Here is an 18,022-nt window from a genome sequence, read left to right as displayed (position 1 = left end):
TACATGTTGGCATTTCCAAGGGTCAACAGAGTCCTTAAGAAAAATCTCCCTAAGTCTTTTCCTCACCCTCTGTAATACCTCTAATCCTTGTGTCTTGTTGCATATATTTAATGTATGTGTATGTCTTGTTGCATATATTTAATGTATGTGTTTAATTTTCCTGTTACCTTTCCTAGAACTTGGTTAAATGTTCAAGTGCGTAGAATTATCTAGATTTTCCATTTATGGTAATTGACATAGATGCCAGTTTTACTATTCCATAGTGTAGGCCCTGTTTCTGTAAAAGCTGGCTTTAGTTTTAGGAATTAGGCGCTTTTCATAGTGCTGTCTGTGGAATAGTCTCTTGAGTAGATTCCTTTTGGTTTGGATCTCAAATGGATCAGGTTTTTCTGGCTAGTAATATTTGCTGTGCTAATCAATGGTATTGGAAGCACAGAATCTGTGGATAAGGAGCATCTTTCTTGTTGGGTTGCAAGTCTAGATTCATGTGAGCTTTTTATAGTTCCAAGATTGGCTCAATGTTATGCAGTACTCTTGTTATTCATTTCACCAGGTAGCCAGTTCGACAGCACCTGTCTTTTATTGTGTTGTTTTTCAGAGATCCTGAAAAATGTTATCATCTCAGTGGCATTTATTGCAAATGCCAGAACTTTTAAGGCTGATCTGGCAGCTGATTAATCTGATTTAATACATGTATAATTTGTCACCTTGATTTAGTATCCGGTGAATGCCAGACATATTCATCTTTGATTTATATTTGCTTTATCAAGTATGTGCATCAGAATAGTCTGTTAGATTTAAGCACGCGAGAAGTAGTATTCATTGTAACAAATGCTTTCGTCTCTTCCTTATTTGACATCCCATAGGGGAAAACAGTTGCACACTGTGTAGAGGTCACCAAAAGGTGTATTACGGGGTTTAGGTGATATCGGGGAGTCACTGGCATGTGTCCACATGACAACGCATGTCCCATCTAATATTAATGTGTCTAACAGAAGACTTATCGTCCCAAATAGATTTGCACTGCCTGGATAGCGTATCGTACTGATAATTTTCAATCAGCAGGTGTTAGCATATTATCTTCGATCAATGCAAAGAAGGTTAAATGAGCCCTTACGGAGAAGAAGCCGGTCACAAGTACAGACCCACAAAGTGCATCCGGAGAATCGTAGCCCATGAGGCTATATGAAGCAAGAGTAGGGCAGTATTATCGATATTTGAATTCTTTCTGGTTGACTTTTCTTTCTCTTATTGTTTATTGCATTGCAAGTTCTTTATCTCCGAGCCCTCAGTGGTAAAGCTGCCCTCATTTATGCCGCTTGGATTCAGTATGACCAACATCAGTCTACACTTTCTGTCAGGAGAATGTGTACGAGTGCACTCCTGCTTGTTTCCTAACCTCTATAGTCCTAATGCCCATCCATTTGTTGGTCTGTCACCACCACACCTGTCATTTGTGTCTACAGTTTGTTTATCCCCACTGCCCCACTTCACTGTACATCATTTTATTCATAGGCCCGATGGCGGTGGGAACAGAAGGCGTCATGTGTCCCATGAGGTGGCATTCGTGTTGATGTGAGGCTCCTTAGCCTCTAGCTCATATTACAATATTGTTTTTCAGGCATTAGTTTGCTGAGCAGGCCAGTTGGGGTTGTGGGGAGATGTAATCACATGGCGATATTTTTCAACACCTATGAGGCTGCCACCTTGCAATTTGTGAATTGTGTTGCCTGGTTTCTCTGGCCCTAAGCATTGATCTCTTCAGTTTGTCTCCTCGGTATTCAAGCAGCAAAGAACAATACAAAAGCATGTGGCTTTTATCCTGCAACAGGGCACTCTAAAGAAAGATCAGCACAGAGATTTGCTTCTTGGAGGACACCTTATACTTTGCCTCCCACCTCGCTAGGTTCAGGAATATAAATTGATTTATGCAGCACTTACTTGGAGTGATTGGTATCTTATGAACTCTTGTATTTGTTTTCATAGCCGACCCTCAAGAACTGCTCGGCCTAGTGGTCTAATTAAATAGGTTATTTAATCCCCATGTAATCGTATGCTTTAAAATCTTCCAATGAGTCTGCAGGGAGTCAACTGGTACCAGTAAGTAGTTGTTGTACTAGTAATCCTTCATCCCCTATCTCCCAGATAAACGTTTCCACCAAATCCCATTCTCTCTGTCAGTATGCCGAGGCAATACAAGAGGCATTATATTGTGTTGTATTTTTGATTTCCTTGTGTGTCCTTTTTATTAAAATCCCCTTACGTTTGCTCCTGTTTTCACTATTTTCGTTTGTCATATTAACTTCCTTCTCAGCAGTTATTTGTTCTCCTGTTTTCATTTTGTACACAGAACCTCAAATCCACCCGATCTGCAGCAGTTCCAGACATTCCAGGATTCCGCAAGATCCTGCCTCGCTCAGATTTTATCATAATCCCAGGAACAAGTCTTCATGAAGACAGCAGGCAGCATGTAGAGGTGCATATGGTGCACAACCATCATGCCTCGGGTGGAGAGGTCAAAGCCAACAGTAGCCCGAGCAGCTCTTTGTGTGAAACTGAGCAGAGCATCCTGTCCCTGGGCACAGAGCACACCAGTGTGTCTGAACAATGCATCACAATTGAAGGGATGGGTGAGGAGGACCCTTCCTTCCAGCAGTCCGATGTTGTGCAGGAGGTAATCACCTCAGAAACCCTATCAGCCTACCTTGGTTCCATGAATGAAAAAGCAAGCACAGACCTCATGTTGGATGACGCCACCATGAATTTAGAAGATGGCCATACCTATGTAGCCACCATGGAAGAGGCATTGACTGAACGCACCAACGGAATTCCCAACAATGGCATTAACCTGTCCCGTTCACAGATGCAAGATGGAGTGTCTGTTCTGACAGTTATGAGCAAGCAGGTGAGACAAGCAACTGTCTGTTTTTACTTCTGCCTGTTGTAAGGTCGCAAATGTAGGTCTCTCACACGGAGGCGTCATACTGATTATTAGAATATTTTATTCAAGTGTTAAAAGGAAAAGAAAACCTTATCTCGCCCTAACTCTAAGAGGGGTTTCCCTGTTACAACTGAAATAACTAGTGTCAGAATGTCCAAAGCAAAAGTCTCAATGTCCAATGTCAGAATCCTACTTTGTCCTTCACAGTTTAAACTAAACAAAAAATAGTCTTTCTAGCCCAAAGGGAGTGGCACCTGTGAGGAACCAGGAATGCGACACAGACACAGAGGAATCATGATTGTGGTTATAGACTTTTATTAATGATAAAGGGTTTGGTAAATGCCTTACTGTCCCTAATCTACGAGGTATTTCCCTACCTGAGCCAAAACAAAGGGTCTGTCCTGTGTCAAGATGTCCAAAGCAAAAATGTCCTGTGTCTTAAATCCTTTTCTAGCCCTTGCATTCTAAAAGTAACACTTTTGTTTTAAGAGTGCTGTCTTTGGCTTGACAAATGCACAAATGTTCAAGTTCAACAAAAAGTTGGAACTCCAACAACATTTCCAAATGGATAATGTTCACAGTTCCAGCGAATGGCTCCCTTCCCCAGGTTTCTCTCCACGAAAACAAAAGTTCAAAATAATAGCCAAGTTCTTTATAGCCGAGAGGGTAACCCTCTCCTCTTGGTGTTGCAATCCACTGCAAGGGAAATGACTCCCTTACCCAGATCTTTTCTATTTTCACTGCAATTCAAAATCCTAAGGCCGTGGATCTTGCTTGGGATTCTGGTTTTTAAGGTATCACAACTTGGGTGTTGGACTCCTTCCAGTTTTTCTCACATAGTTCCTTTACACAAACAACTTGTATACTCTCCTGCTAGGTTCTCTCATAAATATTCGGTGCAAAATTCTAAGTGCATGACTCTTCCTTGGGATTTCTTTTTTCACACAAATTAGGATGCTGGTCAGACTTGCAAGACATCTGGTATACTCCCAAGCCAGGCTCTTTTCTATAGTTTGTTATGTGTCTGAGTTCCAAATACGCAGTTCGACTGGTATACTCTCCTGCCAGGACTTTTACATTCAGCTTCTTCACTTTGGGTTTGGGTCCCAGGTTTGCACAGTTTGTTAGGCCCCAGCTTTTTTCATATGTTTCTCATGTTTTGGGTCCACGACCCTCTGCTTGTCAGTTCCTGGCTTTCTTTCCACTTCTGAAAGCCTTTCACTCTCTCAATCAACTCGTTTATTGCTTCTGCGACATATGCCGTTAAGCGTCCCAATGTCCCACCTCCTCCTGCTGGGTTCACCGGCCTGCTGTAGTAGCTTTGGCGTGCATTGTGCTGTTCGGCTGCTGCTGCTCATCGACGGATGGGTGGAGCTCCCCGCTCCCTCTTCTCTGCTCGTCTAATTCCCGGTGTCCTCTGACAGCCTCATGCTGCCCCGGGCCTCACGTTGCCTGACCTCCGGTTCTTCCACATACTGGGAACAACGGTTCCTGCAGTTGTCTTCGTTCCGCTAGCACTTCCCTCCCTTCCCGCTGTCCGCCTGGTCTCGACTGCAGCACAGCTCTTCCCGGGCCTTCGCTCTACCTGACGGGAGATGCCGGCCCCTGTCAGTGTTTCTCTCCCTTTCTTCAGATGTTGGGTTTTTAAATATCCCGGCATTGCGCTCTTCTCCCCAATGACTAGAGTGCAGCGTTGGCTTCTGTGCTCTAGGGATCCTCGCAACTCCATTCCTCTTCTTCGTGACAGTATTTTCATAGGATCCATACACAGGGGATTGATAGTCAGATCTTTCCATTCTATTTGTTAAAGTTTTGAAGGAAGCCGTCAGCAGGTTTTGCAGGTTGTTGAAGGGGGTGATCACAATATGCCATTAAGCCATAAGGAATGGAGGGGATAGCCCTAAATCAGAACGGGGATACCATGTCTCATCTGATGTCTGTCCCTCCCCTTGAGGATCGCCTCCCCTCATGTGATCCTCCCTCGCATAGCCACCCCCCAGGGTCTGGATCGGGTAGCGGCTGCCGTCCCCTAGCCACATGAGGAGAGGCTACCTCCGGGAGAGAAGTGATGACATCATCAAATTCATCCCACACCCTTCCCCCTGGACAAAAGACAGTTCTGGAATCTTCAGATCGTGAAGTATTGGAGATTATCTCCCTTCTCTGGCTTTGTTCAGACTCCTTGAAAAGTTCAACAATTGCTGGGGCGATCCCCGTCACCTTATTGGCCCGTCTCGGGCTTCTTTTCTGTTCCTGGGTCCATGACCCTGATTGGCAAACCTGGTTCCTTTTCACCAGGCACAGTTTCAAAAACAAAAGGAGTTTGGATGTGTCGCCAAACTGAAGTGGGTTCTTGACCCTGGTTGGCAGAACTGGATTTCCCTCTACTAGGGACTGCGATGAATAACAACAACAACCTGGATACACTCCCCAAGCTGTGGTGAGTCCCTGATCCTGGTTGGTAGACCTAGTTTCCTCCCATCTGGCACTATAACGAAGAACAGCCTGTATGCACTCCCAGGCTATGGTGTCCCACACAGACTTGGTTTACTCACCTGCCAAGTATTGCATGTACTATCCATCAGTTTTACAGTACTCTTTATTTGGGTGAGGGTCCCAGACTTGCAATCCTGATTTTAGTCTCCCACTTTGTAGGCTCGGTTCACTCTCCTGCCAAGCCTTAGCCCATGTCCGTTCAACCGTTTCAACTCGTGCAATAGTTCCCTGCCGGACAACGGGGAACATTCATACACCGTTTCTCACATGGTTTCAGGGTTTTTGACCCTCTTTTCACAGCCTCATAGCCTGTGCCACCATCTCCTTGGGCTCCAGGACCTCTCATGCTACCCACATGCCTTACTGTGCGTGTCTGCTCCTCTGGGGCAGCTCAGCTCAGTCACCGGGCTCCAATGGTGTTCTGGTGCCTCTCTCGCGCTGGCCGGCTCTGCAGTCTTTTCCTTCTTACCAGCACACAGCTTCTTCCCTGCGCACTCCCCCCGTGCCTCAGGGGTGCCCTGCGTCTCAGCCCGCCTGCTGGTCATATGGTCCACACGTCCTGGACCATCCTCAGACTCTCTCCCTCTGTTCTCTGCTTCCCGGTCAGCTTCTGCCTTCCATCCTGGTCTGTGCTTGCTCTCGCAGCTCCTCCAGGGAGGGCCTGACACTTCCTCAAGTCCTTCTTTTCTTCTAACATGGCTTCTACCAGTCGGCTTTCAATAACCACTAGAATGGTGAAATCGGTTCTGGTACTCTGTACTGCTCCGTGCCTCCTCCTCCTCGTCTCAGTACTAAAAGAGTTATGATGTTTCAACTCACTAGAGATCTTCCTCATCTAAGCATTCCCTACATTTGCTGGGATACAAAAGTACATGGTATCTGAGGGTAGGAGTGGAGAGGGAGGAGGTGGAGAGATGGGGTTATTGTAGGGAGGGGACCTAGGGTCAGATGATTGGTGGGCATACTGCGTTCTCCTGATATGGTCCTCACTGGTCCAAAATGGGGTTTCCCCTACCATGAGCTACACCTGCTGAGTACCACCCACCGGGTGACTACCAGGTAGCGGCCTCACCACTATGGCCGCATGGGAATGGGCTGCCCCTTCAGAAGCAGTGACGAGATCCTGTGATTCGTCACACTGTGTACTTTAGCACAGTGGGGATATGTGCTTTTCCTCATTATGATACATTTGTTAGAAAGGGTGTAGCCTATTTTATATATTTTTTTAAAAGGCAACAGGCTGTAAGCAATATAGAGGGAATTATGTTTATTAGGCTAGAACTTATTTTTTTAGAAATTTTGTAAGGGCATTTGTTGCTTCTTCAGACTGTTCACCTACAACTGAGACATATTGTTACATTATACAAAGAGAAAATAACATCTGCGTGATTTGTCAAACAGGTTTTTGATTTCCTTGTAAAAAATAGGGAGACAGCAGATATTATGAAGAGGTAGATATGTGTGTGCATGTTTGGTTGGCTGGCTGAGATCTGCAGGTGGGGTACGGAAGGGGGTTGGAGGGAGTATGTTACTTTAGGTTGTGAGCTATACAACCTTTTTCTCACTTCAGATCTGCTATCAATTTATCTGGTCTGTGCTTCATTTTAAAATCCCAAGTCCTCCTATTTCTGTGTCATAATTACAATGCATAATTGGCGATCATAGGATGTGCAAGGTATGTCTTGGGCCAACGAAATACTGGTTTCTTTGTGATTGATGCATACTCTTTCTTTCTGGGTCTCTTCTGTTTTGCTTCATAGAAACAAAACAGACGCACATTTTGTACACACAATGAGATAAACATGTTGGGAGATGTTCTGGTCTTAGTTGTAGATGTAGAATGTTTCAAATTGTATCATGGGTGAATTGTGCATGATTATGTCATGTGTCCACAGGTTTTGCGTTGGTGTAGTTTGTGTTGAATGGGACATGGATCCGTTTCTGTGGTGAGGGGTGTTCAGTCTGTTCTTCACACATCTGTTGCAGATTGTTTGGTTGTCTTAGATTATCAGTGGAACTCCTAAGAATATTTTGTCTGCCTGCAGTTTGCCTTCTTGGTGAATCCTTTGCAAGTTCCAAGCAACCTTCGTGAAGGCTTGCATGTTGGGTTGTAAGTGACCTTTAGCAAACCTAATCATTCCTCTGTTTTTGTATGTATTTCAAAAAGCTTACTTTGCCCTTGTTTGTCTTGCTGAATGTTTTTTCTATATATGCCTAACTGGCATATCCACTGTTGGAGGGGTTTTACGGTGTCTTGTCTCTGAGAGGGAGTATGTCCAAGTTGGCTATGCTCTGCATGGATCAGAGCACTACAGTAAATGTCATTTCTGAATACGAGGGTACTTCCTCTTTGTTTCACTACCCTCTAATTTCTGATGATCTTGGTCTGATCTCCGTTGGACTAAAAATTGTGAATCTCTAGCAGAAATGTTCTATTTTCTCAACCAGTGCATTTGTTAGCACTGTGGCGAACCAGAAGAAGGACTCGGACTATTATGTGCCATATTCAAGGAATTTTATTTAAATAAAAAGAAGCATGTCAATTTAGCCCTACCACTAAGTGAAGTTCCCTACCTAATGAAACAAAAACTAAGGGTGCTTGTCAATGTCTAAAAATAAATAGTCCTGAGTCAAATCCTATAAGCTAACTGGCCCTACCACTAGAAAAATCTACAAAAAGGAGAAGGCAGAGCAATGGCCTTGGTCTTCGGCTTCTGCCTGGCCTAATCACTTGGATCTCTTTTTCTTATGTACAAAGTTCATCAGTGTCCCAAAACACAGTTCATAACCTTTACAATGCCTTGCATACGGTTTCCTCTTCCTCTAACAATTTCCCCAGATTCAATTCAGTGCTTGCAACCTTCCAGGTTCTCTTTCTCTATAGTTATAAAATGTCAGTGTTCTCTGACTCTTCCCAGTGTGCTGGTCCTCTCACAGGCTTACTTTCTGAGTGTCGTGGGCTCTCAGCCCATGCAAGTTTATTCGGTTCCCGCATCCCTGCTGGCACTCCCCGCCTCAAATATATATATATTTTTTTATTTTTAAAATGTATAAAGTGCACAAACAGCCCAAGGGCATCGAGGCGATGTTACAAGAAGGCGATTTAGGATTCCAGGATGGTCGCTGTTGCTTGAAGACGTGTCTATACGTCTCCCCTACACTTCATCTATCGGAAGTGGCCGTAAACCCCTATAATGTAGAACATCTGAATATATAACATGGCTCCGGAATGCAGCAGTAAACTAAAAGTACATCAGGGCATGACGCAGAGTTCTGCATGACGACGGATTTAATGCTTTGTGCTTTTCTTCGCACACCAGCCTCCAGCACACCCGTTCGTAACGGGCGTGGTACCGACACCTACGTGGGCATAATCTGAGTGAGGCTACTGGGGCCCCGGCTGGATTTTTGACCTGTCTACATTTTGGGTGGAGGTACTTCCAGCAGCATTGTAAGCGGGGACTTGGATTGGCTTTATTCCGCGCTACACAGGAGGTTGTCGGTGCCTGCAGCTGCAACACCAGAGCGGGACTTGCAAGGAACGTCATTGCCGGCCGGGCTCTGGGAAGCCCAGGTGGAGGTGGATAAACTGTGCCGCGCCTCAGCAGGAATAGTCACATGCTACTTGGGAACACATATGCTGCAAGTGTGTGTAGCGCATTGCATTGCAAAGCGGACCGTTGGGAGGACTATGGACAAAGGGATAGCCCGGGAATAACAGCAAGGAGGGGAGATCTAACGGTGCCCCACCAACAGAGTGCTTTACCCCTTAACTTTGACTTTCCCTCACTTGGATCAGTGAAGTAGCAACAAAGGACAAATGGACATCGCAGTATTGATTTAATTAGGAAAGCGGGATGACGGGCTGCACCTTCATATTTACAACGGCAGGAAACTCTAGTAAAATACTAACTTGGAACTGTACCGTCAACACTAACCTGCATATTAGATTTGGGTCAGTAGACCTTTTGTAACGTGTATAACTTTGCACAGGCAGCGCCTATGCAGAATCCGTTAGACTGGGACTGAGGAAACTTATGGCACAGGGTCTGGTGTGCGCATAGGCGCTCTCCCCCAATAATATAGCCAGGTGAGAAGTTCTGGGACATTAAGGATGGCACTACCTCCAGGCCTCAGTGTTGCTTTCCATAATCGGCAGCAGACCACTGGGCAGCAAGCTCAATAAGGGGATATAGGTGGTAAAATGGTCTAATTGCCGCTTGCCCAGGTGTCGAGAAGTATGCAGATATCCGTGTAAGAACTTTTGGCAAAGCATAGTTGGACAGCAGTGGCATATTTGATGGCACAGTAACAACAACAGACTATCACTGCTGGGGAACCTACAACAGATTATCAATATATGCCTAACCTGGTGGATTCTATTATTAAAAAGACCAAATTATAGGGTGTGGCCGCACGTAATAGCATACGCCTGCAGTCCAAAACACAAGAGTTGCAGCATGGTATGAACTATGTACGTAGTGAAAACATTAGAACAGCGCCTCCGTACACCGATGTAGCAGCACTTCCAATCCCTGCTTTTTCACGCTAGTTGGTATAACCTGTCATATGCCGAGGGGAAAGAAAAAAGCTCATCATTCACCGCCTCCCAAAGACTTGCAGGGTAAACATAATCCGTTGCAAAAGCTCTGCGGAGCAACGTGCTTGGTGACAGCCCCTACATGTCCAGTGGCACGACTTACTCAGCTCCATAGTATTGACTCTTCAGAAGAGGAAATGGCGGTGGCTAAAAAGCACTTCACCGCAAGCTTTCAAGCATTTCAAGATAAATTCTCAGCTACCTTCCAAGCACAGTTTACATCCTTTTCAATGGAAATTAAACAATCGCTAACAGACTCTGGCAAAGACGTTGCTACCCTTGGGAGCGGGTTGAGGCTAACGAACACGCAATACAAGCTCTCTCACAAGAAAGCAAATTGACAGACATTGCATTAGAAGAACTGGCCAGGGCAACGCGCAACCTGGAACTGAAATATAAAGATCTAGAGAATAGGTCCCGTCGCTCAAATATTAGGGTGCAGAATCTACCGGAAATGGTCCTAGACTCTCAGCTAAAAGATGCAATAACCCACATTTTTGCAGACTTGCTCCCGTGCAAGGAGAATACACAAATATCTATTGACTGCCTACATAGGACGGGCCCAAAGAGGAGTGACCCAGGGGCTCGCTCACGCAACGTCTTGGCTGGGTGTACCTCATATCAACAAAAGGAACAGATTCTAATCATATCAACAAAAGGAACAGATTCTAAATACTGCCCACGAACAAACTGCGATTACCTACAATGGGATGGAAATGGGATACTATTAGGAGATTTCAATATAGCCTGGGAACCCTTGTAGGACTGGAGTTCAGTCACCTCATCGGCACATACTCTTACGTCCCATCCCCTTTCCTCCATACTGCATGGGCGTTCCTCGCGAAGGACTGGAGACAGAACCTTTTTCACCAGAAAAATCTTCTTCCCCTTCAAATTCAGAGGTGCGCAGGGCACGGACCGAGTAGCATGCGCTCACCTGACTCCGCCCACCGGCGCCACTCCGCAATCCCCTTTTCCGCGTCGATGGGAACCGGCCGAATTCAGCAACGCTCCTGTGTTTGGCTTCGGCCATGTAATACCACGCGCTCTTCCCTGGATATTCTTCAATCTTTGTCTTTTTCTCTTCAATTATGTACTTGGTCCTCCAACGCCACGCTCCTCCCTGGCGCATGTCGACTTCAGCGGGCTTCAGCAGATGTCCAGCCTGTGAAGGGCTCTTCCCTACATCCGACCCCCATGCCCTTTGCCTCCGCTGCCTTGGCCCCCACCATGGCTGGGAAGGTTGACTCCACAGGCCCTGAAGAACAGGCTAGCTATGTGGAGGGAGCTCTTCCAGAAGTCACTTCCGAGGACCTAAAGGACTTTGTCAAACATCGCTCGAGGCCGAAGGAAAGGCATCTATTTACCATCATACCTCGTAAAGGCGACTCCTTCACAAAGAAGCACCCGACTGGGAGGAACCTTTTGGGTTCTAGCACCAGCACACATACCAAGACTAGTCCAGCAACCGGCCTCGCGACCGAGGGTCTCAGGACCCTTCCAGTGTTAGCGCTGAGGGAGCGCAAGGTTCTTTTACCGGCGTTACTATCGAGGGGCAACACTCTAGTACCGGCATCATGTCCGAGGGGGTGCCTTCACGCAGCACTACCGGCAGCTCTGCCGAGGGCAATACGCCTGCCAGGTCACGGCCTGAGGTGCGGGATAGGCCTTTTGTTCCAACACCAAGCGTCTTGGACTGGGCTGGTTCCAGCGAGCCAGGCACCATGACTTCGGCATGTGGCACACAGCTCGACAAAATGGCCGCCGCGCCAGACAAAATGGCAGCTCGCCCGATACCATTTCTTGCAGAGCGGCTGGAGGAAAGAGTTACAAGGTAGGACTGGTGTCAACCAGGTGCGTGGCCTACAGTTTATCCATCAGCAGCACAGGGCAGGTTTACCCTGCACCCCAGGAAGAGTGTGCCCCGGCACCAGTTGCCGTTAGCCACTCCGTCAATATCACCTGCCACCTCTACAGCCTCCGAAGACAGGTTCTTCGAAAGGTTCCTAGAGCTGAAGCAAACTCCCCGGATGGGAGCCATCCTCCGGGATGCCATCGGGGACATGCTCCCCCAGGTCACCCCACTGGCACCCATAGACATTCCTTCAATGGCTTCGGTGCCTCAGAACCCCAGTGCAGCCGCCGCTGCCCCAGCCGGCTCCTCCAATTCCGGCTTCCCTGCCTCCCACAGTACAGGTGGCTCCACACCAGCCTCCGCAGCAGCCACCTGCTCCGGTATCCATACCGCAGCGCCCAGCACCCCTCCACCAGTTCCGGACCCTGCGAGCACTCTGGTGGACACTGAGGAGAAGGAGGACCCCGACCCGCCATCTTCAGCCAGGGCCTTCCACGAACGCCTTGCAGGTTTGGCAGAACATTTGTGCCTTCCTCAGCCCGAGGTAGAGCAGCCCGAGGAGGGGGTCTTAGCAGAAGTCCTCATCATAAGACCCCCTACCAGAAAGGGGATCCTGATGCAATAAGACATAGTTGCCCTGGCCAAGAAGGGGTGGCTCAAGCCGCACTCTGCCCAACCTGTCAATCGGCGCCTCGATGCCAAGTATAGGCAGATGGAGAGGGATACACTCTTGGTTTCGATGCATCCTCAACCACACACTTCTGTGATCGCTGCAGCGTCACTCCACTCTAAGCCTCAGTCGTCCTCGGCCACCTCGTCGTCGACGCTGCTAGGCAAGGAGGAGAAGATCTTGGAGATGTACGGGAAAAAGCTGTACTCCAACGCCTCCTTGCACCTGCATCATGCAAACGCGGATGCCATGCTGGCAGCCATTAACCAAAAGGCTTTGACGGGAAATTACGGCCTTCCTCTCGGAACTAAGGCCGGCCTAGGAGAAGCCAGGCTGGTAGCGCAGGATATCATGGAGTCCACCGTGGCCCACATCGATACCTCTGGCCGGGCCATCTGCATCGGCACAGACATGAGAAGGACGGCCTGGCTCCGGGCTACTAAGTTTAACCCCGACGTCCAGGAACGCATAATGGATCTTCCATTCGAGGGTAGTGACCTCTTTCACTATGCACACAGATGAAGAATTAGATAAAAAGAAGAACGGCTCACAAACTGCATAGTCTTTATCTATTCTTACGAAGGCCACACCCAAGGCCTACACCCAGTCACAGCAACGCTCCGACAAGGGGCAGGCTTTTGGCGGGTTGCGGGGCTCTCAAGAATGCAGGTCCAGGCAACCGGACCGTTCTCCGAGACAGCAACGGAGGAAACAAGAAAAGGGGAAGGGGAGGCAAGGGCTTTTTCCAATCCCCCTCCTCTGCAACAGCCTCAGAGGGAAAGAAGGCAGGACACGCCCCTTCAGGTCCATGTGTCCCCGGTGGGGGGGGCAGCCTTGCCTCTCACGTGCAATTTTGGCACCAGAATTTTACGGAACCCTGGATCCTCTCCTTAGTCTCCACGGGGTACTGCCTACCAGTACCTTCCTCTTCTCCCTCCTCCCCTCCTCTCCCACAGATTGAGACAGCAACTCTGCTGGCAGAGATCCGGTCGCTCGTCGTGAGCCAGGCTGTGGAAGACGTCCCAGCCTCCCAGCGAGGCTTGGGCTTTTATTCCAGGATTTTCACCATACAGAAGAAGAACCAGGCTGGCCTGAGAGCTGTGTTGGACCTTTCCACCCTCAACCCCCCCTTCCTCTGCAAAAATCCAAGATGTTTACACCAGCACTTATTGCGTCAACAGTGGACAGGCGAGACTGGATGTGCTCCCTTCATCTGAATAACGCGTATCTACACGTGTCAGCTGCATCGTTCCTTAATGCAGTTCAGGATCATGGGCTGCCATTTCCAATACAAGGTATGACCCTTTGGCCTGAACTCAGTCCCCAGGGTGTTTACCAGGTTGATGAATGCAGTGGCAGCCCTCCGAAGAGCCAGCATGTCTACCCATACCTAGACGACTGGCTCGCCAGGCTACATCTCCGGAAGCGGTTCACCATACCTCCTCCGCACTGATGACTACACTCCACGACCTGGGGTTCACTATCAATCTCACGAAGTCTCAGCTGCAACCCACGCAGACCCTGACCTTCCTAGGTCTCATCTGGGACACAAGCTCTGAACGAGTCTTTCCCTCGGAGGATAAGATTGCGGCCATCAAGAAAGCCACCTCTCACTTCCTCTCCAGGGCAGTGACCTCAGCATGCTGGTAACAACATCTGTTGGGTATTATGACGGCGGTCCTGTTGGCCGTACCCCACACAAGACTCAAGATGAGGAGATTACAGCTGCACTTCGCAGCCTCATGGAATCAGGAGAAGGGTTCCCAAGCGGAGCTAGTCAACATTCTCCAGCATGGGGTCTGGCATGGATTCACATGCTCATGAATATTCCCCGTCGTCAGACTGGGAATCCTCGGTAAAGAAAAAAAAAACCAGTATCAGTTTCGTTTCTGATCTGTCTTTCGTAGTAATAACCAATCACTGGTCTCTGCGTCATACTGACCACAGCCAATGACTGCCCTCTACCTAAGCACCGCCTCTGGCAGCCATCTTCAGATTTTTACCGCACGTTCATGTGTTGGGATCCTCGTGCTATTGCTCTCGAGCGTTAGTGCTATTTTTTTCACGTTTTTTCTCAAAACTTCGTTTTTTCCGGTCAAAAGAGCCTCAAGCTCCACCGACTCTCCATCCGATCAACGGGGACCCGTGTCGGATTCGTCTGCGCCCCTCAAGGGTGAAGATTTCGTCGAGCTACGTTTTGGAGGACTCCAGAAGCTTCTCAGGCCCAGAAATGGCCCAGGAGAAGGGAAGCTTGACGCCCGGAAAGCTGTTCAGGGTCTGCCCTGGATGCCAGCTGCAGAACGTCTTTGAGGAGGACGAACACTCCTTTTGTCTCTACTGCTTACATGAGGACAAGACGCACGTGGAGAAGGACTGTGCGTTTTGCGGCAATATGTCGGAGCGGACCATGAAGGACCGCCACCAACGCCTCGCCAACTGGCTGGAAGGGAAGAGCCCGTCAGGCGAGAAGAAAAGGAAGAAATCCGAGCGGTCTTCTAAGACCTTTGAGGACGCCCCGGCGACGGGGGTCCAACACAAGGCCAAGCACCGCGAGTCCGCTGGCACCGGGAGCGCCGAACAGTCGGGCTCTACGGGCGCCAGGCAGGGCGCACCCTCCCCGGCACCTTCAGCCACGAGCCAACGCTCTGGGTCGGGTAAGAGGAAGGGCGAGCACCCGGCGAAGCTCCTGGAGAGGCCCCGGTCGAGCTCGAAGGCCCCATCGGAGGGGGAGCGAGGCAGTGTCCCCCCCCTCAAGGATAAGGCGGTGAGCGCACCTAAGGTGGTGAAGGCCTTAATCCATCCGGCCAAGCCCTCTATCGATACTGTCGCGGCGGCCCTGGCTCAGCCTGTGGAGGCTACACCAGTGGTGGCGACCTCGGGGCTCAGAGTCTCCCTGCCACCTCGGAGGGAGTCCTCTTTTGTGCCCATCGATAGGACCCCCGTGAAATCCCCGGCGGGGAAGAAAAAGGGGGGGCAGGGCGTCGTCGTAGATTCGGCTTCAGAGGAAGAGCTGATCGAGGTCTTAAGCCACGGCCTTGGCGTGGATGAAGACCGGCCCGTCGGGATGGAGCCCGACGCAGGTGACGACGACAGCGTCGAGGGTGCCGACGGGGCCCCTGATCGCCCGTCGGATTCCCCTCTGCCAGCGCCGCAAGACAACTCGGCGGCCATTTTGTTGGCTATACAGTCCTTATGCTCAGAGATAAGGACGAGACTACCGTTGCCGACGGAGGAGCCTCTCCCGTCGGGGGATCCTGAACCGGGACCTTCGGGTGTTCCCCCTCCCAAGAAAAGAAGGATTCACCCTCCACCTCCTTTTCAGCCGTCGCGACCCGTCCAGCCCTCCTCCCCGTCCACCCGAGGGGATGATACGGGGACTGACACGGCAGCGACGGTTACGGACGACGAGGATCTCCCGTCGTCACCTCCCACCAGGGCCTCTCCGCCCGACGAGATTGGATCGTTCCACTCCATGATCGCCAGGGCATCCAAGCTTTTCCAACTCTGCCCTGAGGAGAAGAAAAAGGAAGGATTCCTTTATCAACGGCGCGAGGCCAAGAGGAAGACGGTCCTCGCGGTGCCTCTACTGGACGACATTTGGGATGAGGGCCTCGCCCTCCTCAAGAACCCTTCCACGACGCCAGCTAGAAGAGACCGGTACGAAAAGAAGTACCGGTTGCCTGACGCGGCCCCCCTGTGCCTCCGGGCGCAGCCTACCCCGGACTCCGTCGTCTCCGCGGCGGCCAGGAAGAAAGCGGGGGGGGGGTGCGGCCTCCACTTCGACTTCCCCACCGGACGGCGAGGGAAAGAAATTGGACGCTATGGGACGCAGGGTCATCTCGTCTGCAGCGACGACGATTAAAGCGGCCAACACCTTGGCTATCGTGGCCCGCTACGACAGGGAGCTATGGTACAAACTGGCTCCCCTGCTGGACTTCCTACCGGACGACAAGAGGGCGGATGCCCTGGAGATCCTACAGGAAGGTGAGGTGGCGTCGGACTACGCCATCACTATTGCGACGGACATCGCCGACACTGGGTTTCACCAGTTGGGCAACGGCGTGTGCCTTAGGCGGCGTGGATGGCTCAAGGCTACGGACTTCCGTCAAGATGTACAGACCAGAGTCCTGGACATGCCGTTCGATGGGAACAACCTGTTTGGGAAAACAGTGGACGATTCCCTTCAGGCCATTAAAGCGGACACTGAGACGGCCCGGGCCCTTGGGGTTCTACAGCAACGACGGACGCCCTTTCGGAGCAGCGGAGGCAAGGGCGCCTCCAAAGGTTCCGGCGGCGGTTTCTCTACCTACCGTCAAGCGGCCCGCTGATCGTCTCAAGAGGCCTACAGAGGACGAGGCAAGTCTGGAGGACCCCGCCGTCGTCGCCAAGGAGGTCAAGGCGGCAAAGCCTTGTCGAAACAGGATTGAACCGGCCGTGGGGTCGGGCCCCCACCGAAGCACCCCGGTGGGAGGCCGGCTGGCGAGCTTCGTCAGCGTGTGGGAGTCCATCTCCACCGACCGTTGGGTGCTGGACGCCTTGGCCCGGGGCCACGCGCTCGAGTTTCAAAGAAGGTGCCCGCGCGTCCCCCCCCCGTGGCCAGGAGAGAGCTTCACGTCCCTCAGCTTCTCCTGGAGGTAAAGGCGTTGCTCAGGAAGGGCGCCATCGAACTCGTCCCAAAGAGGCTTCAGGGCTCCGGAGTTTACTCGAGATACTTCCTCGTGAAGAAGAAGACGGGAGGATGGTGCCCCATCCTAGACCTGCGACGTCTGAACAAGTTCATCAAGGCACAGAAGTTCCGGATGGTCACCCTCCAGCACGTCCTGGGTCAGCTGGAGGAAGGAGACTTCCTGTCGTCGTTGGATTTGGAGGATGCCTACTTCCATATTCCCATCCTAAAGGGGCACCGAAAATTCCTCAGATTTGTGGTCCAAGGGCGTCACTATCAGTTCAAAGCCCTCCCCTTCGGACTACGGTCGGCACCCAGGGTATTTACCAAGTGCCTTGCACCGGTGGCGGCGCAGCTGCGCCGCGAGGGGATCCACGTCTACCCCTACCTGGACGACTGGCTCATCCGAGCCAAGACGAGGGAGCTCGCCGTGGAGCACACGGCAAGGACCGTCCAACTTCTCACGGACCTGGGATTCTCCGTGAACTACGCCAAGTCCCACCTGGTACCCGCGCAAAACGCACTGTTTCTGGGAGCGAAGCTCGACACAGTGTCCCTTCTGGCCTCCCCGTCGGAGGAAAGGACCAGGTCCATCCTGGGCAAGGTACAGCGGATGTTGGCTTCCGACGCGGCCAAGGTGAGGTCCATCAAGTCCCTCCTCGGTATGATGTCTTCTTGCATCTACCTCATTCCCATGTGCAGGCTCCGGATGCGCCCGTTGCAGGAGTTCCTGGACTCGCGCTGGATCCAAACGACGGGTGGCTTCGAGGAGAGGATCACACTCGACGAGAGTT

At 50.4% G+C, this 18,022-nt stretch overlaps 1 protein-coding gene across 3 annotated transcripts in view; it reads left to right on the top strand.

The window, feature by feature from the left end:
* The window catches only part of HMGXB3 (HMG-box containing 3), a 1,885,602-nt gene that overhangs the window by 229,731 nt on the left and 1,637,849 nt on the right, over positions 1-18,022 (top strand). For 2 of the 3 annotated variants that reach the window (XM_069654075.1, XM_069654073.1), the window contains one exon: positions 2,351-2,905. The exons of the other annotated variant lie outside the window; for it this stretch is intronic. In XM_069654075.1, coding sequence (XP_069510176.1) covers positions 2,351-2,905 — 555 coding nt within the window. The remainder of the gene's footprint in view (positions 1-2,350; positions 2,906-18,022) is intronic. 3 annotated transcript variants of the gene reach the window in all.

This window comes from Ambystoma mexicanum, chromosome 3q (genome assembly GCF_040938575.1).
Source record: "Ambystoma mexicanum isolate Mex_15411 chromosome 3q, UKY_AmexF1_1, whole genome shotgun sequence".
Lineage (NCBI taxonomy): Eukaryota > Metazoa > Chordata > Amphibia > Caudata > Ambystomatidae > Ambystoma > Ambystoma mexicanum.
The sequence above is the reverse complement of the archived record's forward strand: the minus strand, read 5'-3'. Positions and strand labels throughout refer to the sequence as shown.